We start from the raw sequence: 15218 nt of genomic DNA, 5'->3' as shown, positions 1-15218 counted from the left end.
GATCTCCCTTAGAAGAATTGGCACAGTGCACACCCATCCTCCAAATATAGGAACAAGAACTAGAGGTAACTGCACCAGATTACACCCATCAGCTCCAGTAAATTCTAGAGTGTGTTCATGAGTTTACATGTACGAATATATCAAAGGCCCAAAAATAATATTACAGCCCCATCTAACAAGCTCTGGATCGAAGGATTGGGCGTATAGTCCTTGCTGCAAGAACAGCAGTCAACTAATCTTGACAGTGTCTGGATCAGGATCCAGTTCTGGGGTGAGTCAGCGAGGTTGTATATTGGATCCTCTTTCCTCAATAGAAAAGCAAGGTTTTCTCCACCAGGATTGGCTGGCCCCCTACTGACGAAGCCGAGTCACAAACCTTGATGAAAAGGTCATTCAAGCACCATGCTGCACAGTTTCTTGGTCTCACAGATTCACTCCTTATAACATCCACAAGATCAGACCACATCTGACAGAGTACACAGCAGATTTCCAGGTCTAGGCTTTGGTCTTGTCATGTCTGGACTATGCAATTTTCAGCTAGCAGGTGTACCAGCAGGTGTCACCAAGGCACTGCAGATGATACAAAATGCAACAACAAATCTGGGGTTCAACCTACTGAGAGGGGCACATGTCTCTTCTCTTTTCAGATCACTACATTGGCTCCCTGTAGCAGCATGTATTAGGTTGAAAATCTGGATACTTGCTTGCAGAGTAATCAATTTGTCAACACCTTTAAAAGAAGACACTTGTGCAGTCCTATGTTCCATCCTGACAACTCAGGTCTGATGATGAATGGTGTCTGGTGATGCTACTTCTTCATGGCATCAAGTTTCAATCCAGGCTCTTTCCATGTGGCCCCAAGTTGGTGGAATAAGCTGCACACCCCCATTTAAACTTCTGAGTACCTCAATTTGTTTGAGAAGCATTTGAAAAATCTCTTGTTTGGTTAATTTTTGTCTAACTAGCTGTTATGCTTTTGTGACCTAGGAATTGTACCTAGCTTGTATTTTGTTTTTTTACCTGTGACGATCAATACCTTGTCATGTAACACTTATTCCCAAACAATCATCCAGACTGATGCTTACACAATTCTGTTGATCTCTTTTGTAAATTGCTTTGGATAAAAATGTCTGATACTAAAGCAAATACATATAAGTTTAAATAAATTATTCTGGAGAACCAACTGAGGCACTTTAAGATGGAGATACTCAGTCGGCCAGGAACCCCTACTAAAACATCAGGCTAAAGCTGGCAAGTTATTCGCGGAAGACAATAATTTCCCTAGACAACAACAATCCTAGATAGTGATCCTAAGGGCTAACCGTCTGTCGAGTCGCTATTTGGATTTTTAGTTTTCCTTGAAGTCGAGGATTTGGAGGGGGTGGCACTGTACCGACACAGCAATGAGGCTCTCGCCAAACGACCAAAGTTGCTTTTAGAGAGAGCACGAGCTGACTACTTGCAGCGAGCAGGTATTGCAAATAAGGGCCACAAACATGGAGATGGGCGGGGTTCGCGAACAGCGGCTTTAACCAATGGGGTGGACGGACGAGTAACGGGAGGAGGCCTCACCCGGAGTGAAAAAGACTGAAACAGAGTGGATCTCGTTTTGTAAGAAAGAGCAAGCTGTACATCGGAAGGAACACTAGTAGTGATATAGTGTAGCGATCGAGCGCAGGTTTTGCTTCACAGGAGCTGAGAGAGGGAAAAAGGGGAGAAATCGACGTCTTCTGGGTCCGAAAAAAGCCAAGAACAACGGCTTGCTTTAGTCTGCTAAATGTCAGCACAGCACAGTTAAGGCATCCATCAAGGCTAAAACGGTGGGAGAGACCGTACACAGTTCACGGCGCTATTTATTTTAATCGGTTCTTTCTCGCACAATCCTTATTTATCACCCTTAAATCTCCCGCCCTGATAAACGGTTCTTTTCTTGATTGACTACAGTCTTTGACTCAGGTGTCTTACCTTCATCTACCCACGAAGAGGTCACAATAGTATTTGTAATATAAAGACCTTAAAAACAGGACCTTCGCTTCTCCTTTATAATTGCTACAGACTGTTTCAATATTTATGAACTTCAAATGAGAACATTGGTTCACTGTACAAAAATGTTGTCTGCCGCTAAATATGGTTATTTATATTAAAACATGAAGACTTTCTCTGAACTCATAAAAAGACTTAACTGATTTTAATATGGCATTTTATCTTTTTTTCTAGGGTTAGTCAAAGCTACTCGGAAGAAGATGAACAATGTTGTTGGAAATTCTTCAGATTTCATATTGGAAGGTTTCTTTTACCCACCTGGTGCAAGGACGCCTCTATTTGTCTTAACCCTTTTGGGGTATATTTTCACTATTTTTGTGAATGTCCTGGTGTTTCTGACAATAGCACTTAACAAGAATCTACATGAGCCAATGTATGTAACGTTGTGTAACATGATTGTCTGCGACTTAATCGGAACCTCCGCTTTAATGCCAAGACTGATGTCCGACTTCCTCGTAGACGTGAAAGTCATCTCATTTGAAGCATGCTTCATTCAAACTTTCTGTCTTCACTTTTACACAAGTGGAGCTCAGATGATACTAACGGTGATGGCATTTGACAGATATGTTGCAATTTGTAACCCTCTGCGCTATGCGGCAATCATGACACCCCGGATGTTAGTGAAACTGTGCTCACTTGCCTGGGGAGTGGCCTTTACTCTGGTCGTTGTTATGTGTTCCCTTACAATGAGACTTCCAAAATGTAAATCGCTAGTCGTGCACGCGTATTGTTTCATTGGAGCTTTGTATGTACTGGCCTGTGGAGATTATACATTGAATAATATATATGGCTTATGTATGTATTATTTCCTAACCGCAGTGTCATTTTCGGCTATTGGTTTCACCTATTATAAAATTCTAATGACATGTTTTTTTAAATCGCAAAGCAACTCAAAAAGTAAAGCTATTCACACCTGCGCAACACACTTAACTGCTTTCATCGTGTTCGAAACATTTCTTTTATTTTCAGTTATGTCTTTGCGCTTTCCAAATACCAATACAAATGCCATTAAGACAATTGGAACTTTAATGATTACCGTTCCGCCGTGCTTGAACCCTATGATTTATGGCATATACACTAAAGAAATTCGTAATACTGTGCTCAAATGCCTAAAAAATAAATTATCACCTATTTAAAGAAATAGATACTTAACTTACTATATGAAGTGAGCTGATATAAAAAAAGCAGATGCTGATTGTCGAAACATCGATCATTCCCAAATTATTTTTTACGCAAATTCTATTTCTGTAAACAACTTACTGTCTTCATTTGATTAAAATATTTTTAACTGTAATCTTAAATCTGTGTGAGTTGTCTGTGTCAGTCTAAATTGATTTAAATAATAAGTAATTTTATTGCGTTGTATTTAGGCATGCTGTTTTCATAGGGAAGCTAGGTTCTAAATTTTAAACTGTTGGAAGTTACTCTTAGTATTTGCAGGACAAAATTGCTTTTAGCAGGTTATATTTTCCAGATATTATTTTTCCATGTACTTCAATAAAAGTGCCGTGAATCATATTTAGAAGAAATGGAAAGAATTGTGTTTATTCTGAATAGCAGTTTTCCCAGTGCTTATGAGTTTTATGTTTATCTTTATTAAGTAACCTCGCACAGAATTATTGTTCGAAAACAGTAAATGAAAAAAACGAGTTAATGTACAGCAATAAAATCCCATTTCTTCTAAAGTTGGAAAGACGATTTTGTATGAAAACTAATCAATATTCCATAAGTGACAATTTTAATAAATAATTTTAATACCTCGGGAAAGTGGCAGTATGCCCATTAGCAGAGAAAATGTTCTACACAAGAACTGGCATCGTATGTAATTGACTTAAACATTTAAAAGCGAACAGCAAATTTGACAGTACAACGTGACTATACTTCACAGGTATGATTACGTATTTTTTATTATGAAAATGCCTGGTTTAAATGTTTGACGATTCAAGTGATGCACCACAAGTTGGAAATAAAAGTTTTATCACAGACGTCAACAGGGACCACATTTTCTCTATTGTAGTTTAATGGTAAATCTGAAATACAGAGATGTATGGGGGCCATGTCAGCTTAAAAAAGGCTGTTTAATTTAAAAAAGTACTTCTGGAATGGGACAAACAATAAAATGTATGTCTACAAAATAAAAATAGCAAAATGAAAAATCAGAGTCTTGTCGTTTTTTTTTCCTTTTTTCCTTTGATTGAAGACACAATGTTCAAATACTTTTAATTCTGCTTTTTGTTCAGTTTTTCTCTGCATATTCAAAATACCATGTACCAAAATCTGACACATTACTACTGAATTCCATGTTAACACATCGAAAATGTACACTTTTTGTACAAAATGTGAAACCAGTTTAAACCATACTTGAACAATCTCTTATGTCCTTTGAAATTCTCACACCAAAGTTTTGAATTTCATTTTTGAAACTCTTAATTTTCTTATTTACAGAGTTTGTTCCCTGACTTGTTGATTTTCTGTTAACTTGATCTTACTTCTGTTTCTTAAAAAACTTCTTTTGACAAATCCTGCTATTTTTTTCTATTCTACCTGAAGGCTGTTCAGAAAATTACTGAGAGTAAAACTTTCTGATGAGTTCAAAGTCCACATTATAAGAAGTCAAGGACTCAAAAATGTTGTTAGTTCTTAAATGTTACATTATCTGACTGCACAGACACAATTACCAAGTGTGAGATTCAAACCCAGAACAATGGATCTGTTATGCAACAGTGCTAACATACACTGTCATGTCACTCCCGAGTTCTAAATTGTTCTAAATGTTCTAAATTGTTGGACAGAGTAAAATAGCACATTATTGACAACATTAAATTCAAGGTACATGAAGTCATGTTTAACTACACTTTTGCATTACCTAAAAATTTTCATAGAATTAGTGTGTAGCCTCATCCAATTTCCAATTATCTGGGAGTTTAGAGCCCTTACAAAGCAATTGTTTATTTTACATTTTAATTATTATATTTTAAATTGTTTGTGTAAGTTTAAATTATAAATATTACTATCTTTAATATATTTATTAAAAATAGATATATTTATTTAAAATTCTTTTGCAAATTTACATAGTCTTTAGGTTTAAACATTCCATAAGGCATACAAAAATAATACCAAAACTTATATTACTTTGTTGGGCTTTACAGCGGCACAGTAATAATGCTGTTGCATCCAAGCAGAGACCATGCCTCATGTCCTGGGTGCTCTCTATGTGGAGACTGCATGTTGCCCCATTGCCCACATGGCTGTCCTCCAGGTTCTCAGCTTTTCTTCCACAGTTCAAAGCCATGCAGGTTATGTTGATTGGCAATGACAAATTGGTACTTTCGGTGCGTGGGTTCTTGTGTTCACACTGCAATTGGCTGGTGCTTTGCCCAGGTGTTGTTCCTACTTTGTGCCCATTGTTTGTTGAAATAAGCTCAATTAATTATTAGGTATTAATTATTGACGGCTGGGGGATCCTGAAAGCATCATAAGAACATGGTAAACTCCATCACAAAATTGGTCACTAATTTAAGAGCATTTCTTAAACCCCATTGTAATTACAATCCTTTGTTATCTATGTGCAGTCAACCTTCTTTTTTTAGTGCATGCTTCCTCTTGCACTGACCACAACTATAGAGAGGGATCGCCACACAGAATATGTTAAATTTAAATTTAACACATTACTATAATTAAACTTGTGGCCTGTATCTCATACCCAGCCTCTTGAAGCCTCATTTTACCTGCCATAAACGTTCTTTGTATTGAGGTGATTTTGCAGTCACTTAGGGCCATTTAAGGATATTGTGGCATGGCGCCGTAGGTGTACTCACAGTGTCTTCACTGGGCCAATTCGAGAGTGTGAAAAGTGAAGAAATTGACAGTTTGTTGGTGAATTGGGGTATGTCCTCTATGCTTGCCTGTTGCCATTTCTAAATAAAGCTCAGAATGTGAGCCAAAGAAGAAGACAACATATCACATGAGCTAACATACAGAGTGGTGAAATGCAAGGTATAAAAGTTATATAAGCATAGTTACTGTTTGTGAAAAATGTGCTGCTGTTGTATACATCTATATACACTGCCTGGCCAACAAAAAAGTCGCCACCTGGATTTACCTAAGCAAATAGGTATGAGCCTCCTATTGGATAATTACTGCATGGGCAATTATCTTTCAGCTGGCACCAAGTTATTTAACCACAACTGGTGCAATGAGTTGCTTCTTATTTCTTAAACTACCATGTCGAAAAAAACATCTCGTGGTCGTGGAAAAGATGTTAGTCTGTTTGAGAAGGGTCAAATCATTGGCATGCATCAAGCAGAGAAAACATCTAAGGAGATTGCAGAAACTACTAAAATTGGGTTAAGAACTGTCCAACGCATTATTAAAAACTGGAAGGATAGTAGGGACCCATCGTCTTCAAAGAAGAAATGTGGCCGGAAAAAACTCCTGAATGATTGTGATCGGCGATCACTTAAACGTTTAGTGAAATCAAATCGAAGAAAAACAACAGTAGAACTCGGGTCTATGTTTAATAGTAAAAGTAAGAGCATTTCCACATGCACAATGCGAAGGGAACTCAAGGGATTGGGACTGAACAGCTGTGTAGCCGTAAGAAAACCACTAATCAGTGAGGCAAACCGGAAAAAAGGCTTCAATTTGCTAGGGAGCATAAAGAATGGACTCTGGAGCAATGGAAGAAGGTCATGTGGTCTGATGAGTCCAGATTTACTCTGTTCCAGAGTTGAGAATCTTTGGGATGTGCTGGAGAAGGCTTTGCGCAGCATTCAGACTCTACCATCATCAATGCAAGATCTTGGTGAAAAATTAATGCAACACTGGATGGAACTAAATCTTGTGACATTGCAGAAGCTTATCGAAACAATGCCACAACGAATGTGTGCCATAATCAAAGCTAAAGGCGGTCCAATGAAATATTAAGAGTGTGTGACTTTTTTTTTGGTGGCGACATTTTTTTTGGAAAGGCAGTGTGTGTATATATATATATATATATATATATATATATATATATATATATATATATATATATATATATTATATATATAATATATATATATATATATATATATATATATATATACTGTATATATATATATAGTGTGATGAACAGCCACAGCCACTATCTTGGGACGCCAGCAGGTTGGAAGGACCAGGGGAAACAGCATTGATGAAGCAATACCTTCCCTGGGACACTAGAGGGCAGCACTTCTCGGTGGCTATGGCACCATGGATTCCTGCAGGACATGTTGGGAACTGGAGCTTGGTGAAGCTCTGCTGGGTTCTGTGGGGGCCGCCAGGGGGAGCTGCAGAGTCTTGTAGAGGACCTCCAGTGCACCTGGTAGTGATACCAGTAAATAGTGATGAGCCACCTGGAACACTCCCAGGACCTGAATAAGAGGAGCCACTTCACTCCATTGATGGGCCAGAGTCGAGAGGAAGGAAACAAAACTAAGGAAGGAATGGAAGGGACTGGACTGGTCTGTATATTGTGGTGTTGGTAATGTGCATAAACTTTAAATAAACACTGGTGTTGAGTGAACCTGTGTCCTGCCTGTCTGTGTCCGGGGGTTAGGGTGGCAGTACGCCCCCTAGTGGCTTACTATATATAAATTATATATATATGTGTATATATATATATATATATATATATATATATATATATATATATATATATATATATATATATATATATATATACAGTATATGTATCATATTGAAGTAATTCCGTATATACAGTTAGGTCCATAAATATATGGACAGAAACAACTTTTTTCTAATTTTGGTTCTGTACATTACCACAATGAATTTTAAATAAAACAACTCAGATGCAGTTGAAGTGCAGACTTTCAGCTTTAATTCAGTGGGTGAACAAAACGATTGCATAAAAATGTGAGGCAACTAAAGTATTTTTTTAACACAATCCCTACATTTCAGGGGCTCAAAAGTAATTGGACAAATTAAATAACTGGAAATAAAATGTTCATTTCTAATACTTGGTTGAAAACCCTTTGCTAGCAATGACAGCCTGAAGTCTTGAACTCATGAACATCATCAGATGCTGGGTTTCCTCCTTTTTAATGCTCTGCCAGGCCTTTACTGCAGCGGCTTTCAGTTGCTGTTTGTTTGTGGGTTTTTCTGTCCGAAGTTTAGTCTTCAACAAGTGAAGTGCATGCTCAATTGGGTTAAGATCAGAAAAATTCAGAAGCAGGAATCTGTACGCACGCAAACTTTCACGTTCTTCCAATACATAAATCCCGATCAGCATGAAAAGTAACGCACGTGCACGCGCCTTCTGTCCCGCCCCAACTCCTCCCAGAATTACGCCTCTTTGAATATGCAAATCAATATAAATAGCCTTCTGTGAAAAGACAATGGGAAAAGCACAGGGGAAAATATAAGAATTTCAGCGAATACCAAGTGGAGGCAAAAGGAAAAACATACTATTTGTTGGTTTAAACAGTGGTATAATCAACAAAAGAAAGTTGATCGTGTGACAGAGTGTCGGAGAAACTCGAAAGACCCAAGTTCACAAAGCCGCACAGTGCCCGAAATAAAAAAGAAATCACATATCAAAGTCGCCGTGAAAAGGCGAGTCGTAGCCCCACCGTCTGAGTGTCATATGAAAGCTTATTAGGGTACAGACAAACAAAATAGGCACATAGTGGGAAAAAAGCACAAAATGTCAACTTTAATCTCGAAATTTCCACTTTAATCATGTAGTTTATTTTGCCATTAAAGTAGAACATCATAAACTTCATCTTAAAATCGTTTATTTTACTAGTTTCTCAAGTAGCACGTTAAATGCTTTGTTCTGTATTTGATCTTCTTTGTGCTCTATGTGTGTGAATCACTACGTGCTTCCGTTCTTTCTCTTTCTTCTACAGGACACAGAATCCATTACATTCGTGATATTACAGCTCTCTGAATAATTAAAATACTGAGATGTATACGTGATATCATTTTCATGATGATAGGAATGAAAGCATGTTATTAAAAATGGGAACACGGTGGCGCAGTGATTGTTCATATCTCACGCAAGAGTCTTGCTGCGCCATGTGCGACCTTCGATTAAATAATTTATTACAGAAGTACTGTCTCTTTCAAACGTACTAACCTCCAATTCCTGTCCTTCCTTTTCTTTCTCCAAATACCCAATCGTCACACAATCAGCTCTATAATAGACGTTAAGCCATCTGTAAGCTTAGAACGCCGATTCTTCAAAACTTTTAAGGAACATTGAAGTATCTTCGTAGTACATGTTTAATTATTCTATCCGTCTATCTTTCCAGTGTCGCGTCAGCGCAAGAATACAACGCAATGCAGGAACAATCCCTGAACTAGCTAGCGCTGCGGCACCGTGTCCTCACATGTTTAATTATTAACAATACAGATTATTTAAATGAAGTTAAAGTTTTAGCTGTATAATATAATCAACATATTTTGCTGCATTTCATCTTAAAAATGATATCATCATGTGTAAATACATGCTTCATAAAGTGGCGCAGGTTGTGCAATATTATAACTGTAGTGCAAGTTTACAGTGAGGTAATTGTACTTATAAGTACAAACAGTTCTACAAGGAGCACTTGATGGACTGATTGAGTGCGTTTAGAGTTCTTGGGATGAAACTTTATCTAAACCGCGAAGTCCGTACAGGGAAGTCTCTGAAGCGTTTTGCCTTGGCTCAGGCAGCGTCTGCTTCATGCTGTGTACCGATAATTCTCTTTCCGATCAGCTGCTGCTGTGATTCCCCACTCAGATACAGTGATATAAATACTCCGAGTGGTGCAGTGAGAGTAATATGGAAAAAGATGATCTGCTGTGGCAACACCTAACGGGAGCAGCTGAAAGAAGAAGAAGATGCAGTGAGAGTTACAATGCTAAAGCAGTTATGGTATTTGGAATACTATGGCTATTTCCTGGACCATTATATTGCTGCAGGTTAATTACAATCAGATGCATTACACTAATAAACAATATGCAGTTAGTTTCAGTGTATTTATAAAGCTGCGTCAGGAATGTGGATCTAAGAAAGAACAGTAGCACTGCTTTGACGCTGGGTGCCGCCAGTCTGCAAAACCGAGTGGAGAAATTGCGTACGCCAAGGTATGAGTTACCGTGGAAATGTGCGTGGCTTTACGCCAAATTTAGGTTTTATACATCGCGATTTGAGCGTGGAAAGGTTCGTACGCAACATTTCTGTGCGTACGCACCATTTATACATGAGGCCCCAGGTGACTGACTTGGCCATTCAAGAATTTTCCACTTTTTTGCTTTAATAAACTCCTGGGTTGCTTTGGCTGTATTTTTTGGGTCATTGTCCATCTGTATCATGAAACACCGCCCAATCAATTTGACCGCATTTAGCTGGATTTGAGCAGACAGTATGTCTCTGAACACCTCAGAATTCATTCGGCTGCTTCTGTCCTGTGTCACATCATCAACAAACACTAGTGTCCCAGGGCCACTGGCAGCCATGCACGCCCAAGCCATCACACTGCCTCCACCGTGTTTTAAAGATGATGTGGTATGCTTTGGATAATTAGCTGTTCCACGCCTTCTCCATACTTTTTTCTTGCCATCATTCTGGTAGAGGTTGACCTTGGCTTCATCTGTCCAAAGAATGTTTTTCCAGAACTGTGCTGGCTTTTTTAGATGTTCTTTAGCAAAGTCCAATCTAGCCTTTCTATTCTTGAGGGTTATGAGTGGCTTGCACCTTGCAGTGCACCCTCTGTATTTACTTTCATTCAGTCTTCTCTTTATGGTAGACTTGGATATCAATACGCCTACCCCCTGGAGAGTGTTGTTCACTTGGTTGGCTGTTGTGAAGGGGTTTCTCTTCACCATGGAAATGATTCTGCAATCATCCACCACTGTTGTCTTCCGTGGATGTCCAGGGGCCTCATGCATAATGCCATGCGTAGAATTCGCACTATAACATGACGTAAGCACAAAAGACGAAATGTGCTTACGCACAGAAATATCCAGATGCAGGAATCTGTGCGTTCGCCAACTTCTGCGTTCTTCCTCTACATAAATCCCACTCAGCGTAGAAATAAACACACGTGCACGCACTTGCTGTCCCGCCCCAATTCCTCCCAGAATTACGCCTCTTTGAATATGCAAATCAATATAAATAGCCCTTAAGCCCAGCGTTCTGTGAAAAGGCAATGGCAAAAGTACGTGGAAAAATAGAAGAATTTCAGCGAATACCAAATGGAGGCAAAGAAAAGTATACTATTTGTTGGTTTAAACAGTTATATAAACAACAAAAGGAAGTTGATCAAGTGACATAGCGTGTCGGAGAAAACTCGAAAGCTCAAGTTCACAAAGTCGCACAATGCCCGAAATAAAAAAGTTGTCACATATCAAAGTCGGCGTGAAAAGCCCAACGTCTAAGTGTCATATGAAAGCTTATTAGGATACAGTGAAAAAAAAAGGCACACAGTGTGAAAAAAGCACGAAATGTCAACTTTAATCTTGAAATTTCCATTTAATCACGTAGTTTATTTTGTCATTGAAGTAGATCATCATAAACTTATCTTAAAATCGTTTAATTTACTAGTTTCTCAAAGCCCATCGTAACTAAAGTAGCACGTTAAATGCTTTGTTGTGTATTTGATCTTATATGTGCTCTATGTGCCCAAATCACTACGTGCTCTTCCTCCGTCAGGACACACATTCGTAATATTATAGCTCTCTGAGTAATTAAAATACTGAGAAGTATATGTGATATCATTTTCATGATGATATGAGTTAAAGCATGTTATTAAACATGGGAACACGGTGGCGCAGTGATTGTTCATGTCTTACAGCAAGATACTTGCTGTGCCACGCGCGACCTTCAATGAAATACTTTATTACAGAAGTACTGTCTTTTTCAAACGTACTAACTCCCAATTCCTGTCCTTACTTTTCTTTCTCCAAATACCCAATCACCACACAATCAGCTCTGTAATAGACGTTAAGCCATCTGTAAGCTTAGAACGCCGATACTTCAAGACTTTTAAGAAACATCAAAATATTTCATAATGTTTAATTATTCTATCCATCTATCCTTCCAGTGTCACACCAGCCACAGCAGGAAAACAGTGCGAGGCAGGAACAAACCGTGAACATAACTCAAGCTCGCTAACGCTGCGGCACCGTGTAGTTAAAGTTTTATCTGTATAATATAATCAACATATTTTGCTGCATTTCATCTCAAAAATGATATTGTCATCATATGTAAATACGCGCTTTATAAAGTGGCTCAGGTTGTGCAATATTATAACTGTATCATAAGTATAATTACCTCACGGTAACTTGCAAGTACAAACAGTTCTACAAGGAGCACTTGATGGACTGATTGAGTGCGTTTAGAGTTCTTGGGATGAAACTGTTTCTGAAGTGTGAGGTCCAAACAGGAAAGGCTGTGAAGTGTTGGTCGGATGAGAGCAGTTCAAATAGCGAATGGCTGAGGCAGCGAGTGCTTAATGCTGTATACCGATAATTCTCTTTCCAATCACTGTAGATCTGTGATTCACACTCAGATACAGTGATATAAATACTCCAAGTGGTGCAGTGTGAGTAATATGAAAAAAGGTGATCCGCTGTGGCAACCCCTAACAGGAGCAGCTGACAGAAGAAGAAGAAGGTGCAGTGAGAGTAACAACGCTAAAGCAGTTATGGTATTTTAGAATAGTTTGACCATTCTGTGGACCATTATATTGTTACAGGTTAATTACAATCCGATGCATTAAATTTATGAACGATATGCGGTTAATTTCACTGTATTTGCTAAAGCCGCCGTTGTGGATGTGAATCTAAGAAAGGGTAACCACACAGGAACAGTAGCACTGCTTTAATACTGGGTGCTGCCAGTCTGCAAAACCAAGCAGAGAACTTGCGTACAACAGGGTATGAGGTATGAGGGTATGAGGAAAAGTGCGTGGCTTTACGCCAAGTGTAGGTTTTATACATCGTGATTTTGAATGTAGAAATGTTCTTATGTAACATTTCTGTGCTTACGCACCGTTTATACATGAGGCCCCAGGTCTTTTTGCGTTGCTGAGTTCACCAGTGCTTGCTTTCTTTCTCAGGATGTACCAAACTGTAGATTTTGCCACTCATAATATTGTAGCAATTTCTGGGATGGCTTTTTTCTGTTTTCACAGCTTAAGGATTGCTTCTTTCACCTGCATGGAGAGCTCCTTTGACCGCATGTTGTCTGTTCACAGCAAAATCTTCCACATGCAAGCACCACACCTCAAATCAACTCCAGGCCTTTTATCTGCTTAATTGATAATTACATAACGACGGACTTGCCCACAGCTGCCCATGAAATAGCCTTTGAGTCAATGTCCAATTACTTTTGAGCCCCTGAAATGAAGGGATTGTGTTAAAAAAAACGCTTTAGTTGCCTCACATTTTTTATGCAATCATTTTTGTTCACCCCACTGAATTAAAGCTGAAAGTCTGCACTTCAACTGCATCTGAGTTGTTTCATTTAAAATTAATTGTGGTAACGTACAGAACAAAAATGAGAAAAAAGTTCTCTGTCCAAATATTTATGGACCTAACTGTATGTGAGAACAAATAAACATACTGTGTACTGTCCAAAGTATTTGCAAAGGGTGAGTATGCATCCAAAACAGGATAAAATGGGTTGGTATGTGCAAGCTCATTGTATAATTTCCATCCATCCATCCATCCATCCATCCATCCATCCACCATCCATCCATCCATCATCCATCATCCATCCATTTTCTAAGCCTGCTTTATCCTGAGCAATGATACATGGAAGCTGGAACCAAACCCAGCAATCATCAGGCTCATGGCAGGAACAGCACCTAAACAGTGTGTCAGTCCATTGCAGAGTTCATGCATACACACACACACACAAGCACACACCAAGGCCAGTTTAAAAACATCAATTCATTTAACCATCATGGCCAGTCATGTCTTTGGACTAGTGTCACACTGTGGACTGTGGTGCACACAGTGGAAACTAAAGAAACACTCAATGTCCATATGATTTCAGTGTTTTTTTTTCTTGCTTTTGGAAAGGGTACCAAAAAAGTCTGCTGTTATCTAAAAGATCACACCATTTTTTGGTGTTTTAAAAAGTGTGGTTTTCTTTCATGCTGTGTGTTTATTATTTTGTTTCAGAAACAATATATTTTTGATTCTGAGTATATCATGTTCTCAAATTATGACACTTCATACTTTTCAAAATTTATTTTTTACTTTCCACAAGAGGATGAAAAGAAGCAGGTAACACTGAGTGTACCCAAGGGCACAACTTCCTAAACATATCTTTAAAAAAAATCCATCAAGGTGTTTTAGAAATTTCAGGGTATCTAAATTTTTCTGTTGAGTGGTGGTGGTGGGGTTTACCCCTAAATATCGATATATCGGAAAATATCATTTCTTAGTTGATACCTACTGCCCTAGATTACCATCCTGCCAATTATTAGCTTCTTATCTGAACAGGAAATAGTGTTTTTGTTGATGACCATGTGAGTCAGTCAACTTTGCAGTATATTTATAGGTCCCTAAATATTTATGGTAATTTCTGAAAATATAAAATAATTACTAAATGTATAAAACCTGCTTCTGAATATAGTAATTTCTAAATATATAAAGTCAGTATCTGAATATATAAATTTATAGAAAGATTTATAAATATAGTCTGAATATATGATGTTAGTGACTGAATATTTAAAGTAATTTCTGTATATATAAAGTAATTTCTGAATATATAAAGTCAAAGTCTAAATATATAAAGTCAAAGTCTGACTGTATTAAATCATTCGTAACTCTATAAAGTGCAGTCCTGAACATGCAGAGTTAAAAGATTCAAGCACATTCCAAGTAACCTCAGTGGGGCCCTGACACAGTATAGGAAATTACGTTTATCAACATTTAAACCTAAATGATATCAAGATTAGAGTTCAAATAATCTGTTCATTATTATACATTAACCCATTGTCTTTGTAGACCAAATTAATTTTTTTATGTAGGCACATTATTGGACAAACCTTTATATTGTTTTGTAATTGTATCAGTATTAAAATGCATCAGTAGTAAAGTACACAGTATCCATTAACAAAATATGGAAACATTACAAATAAAGAGTAATTTACATTAAAGAGTCAAAGCTTTATTTCAGTTTGGAAAAACTGGAG

At 37.9% G+C, this 15218-nt stretch overlaps 1 protein-coding gene across 1 annotated transcript; it reads left to right on the top strand.

The window, feature by feature from the left end:
• Positions 1-1668: 1668 nt before the first annotated feature.
• Positions 1669-3728, top strand: LOC127527500 (olfactory receptor 52E4-like). The gene is made up of 2 exons (XM_051926494.1): positions 1669-1820; positions 2218-3728. Exon 2 carries the CDS (start codon positions 2244-2246, stop codon positions 3177-3179), a length of 936 nt encoding a protein of 311 aa, XP_051782454.1. The 5' UTR covers positions 1669-1820; positions 2218-2243; the 3' UTR covers positions 3180-3728.
• Positions 3729-15218: the final 11490 nt, after the last annotated feature.

This window comes from Erpetoichthys calabaricus, chromosome 4 (genome assembly GCF_900747795.2).
Source record: "Erpetoichthys calabaricus chromosome 4, fErpCal1.3, whole genome shotgun sequence".
NCBI classification, from domain to species: domain Eukaryota; kingdom Metazoa; phylum Chordata; class Cladistia; order Polypteriformes; family Polypteridae; genus Erpetoichthys; species Erpetoichthys calabaricus.
The sequence above is the reverse complement of the archived record's forward strand: the minus strand, read 5'-3'. Positions and strand labels throughout refer to the sequence as shown.

What these genes read in the sequence shown, in the direction of transcription:
- LOC127527500 (XM_051926494.1), top strand. Translation starts at nt 2,244, where the DNA reads ATGAACAATGTTGTTGGAAATTCTTCAGATTTCATATTGGAAGGTTTC.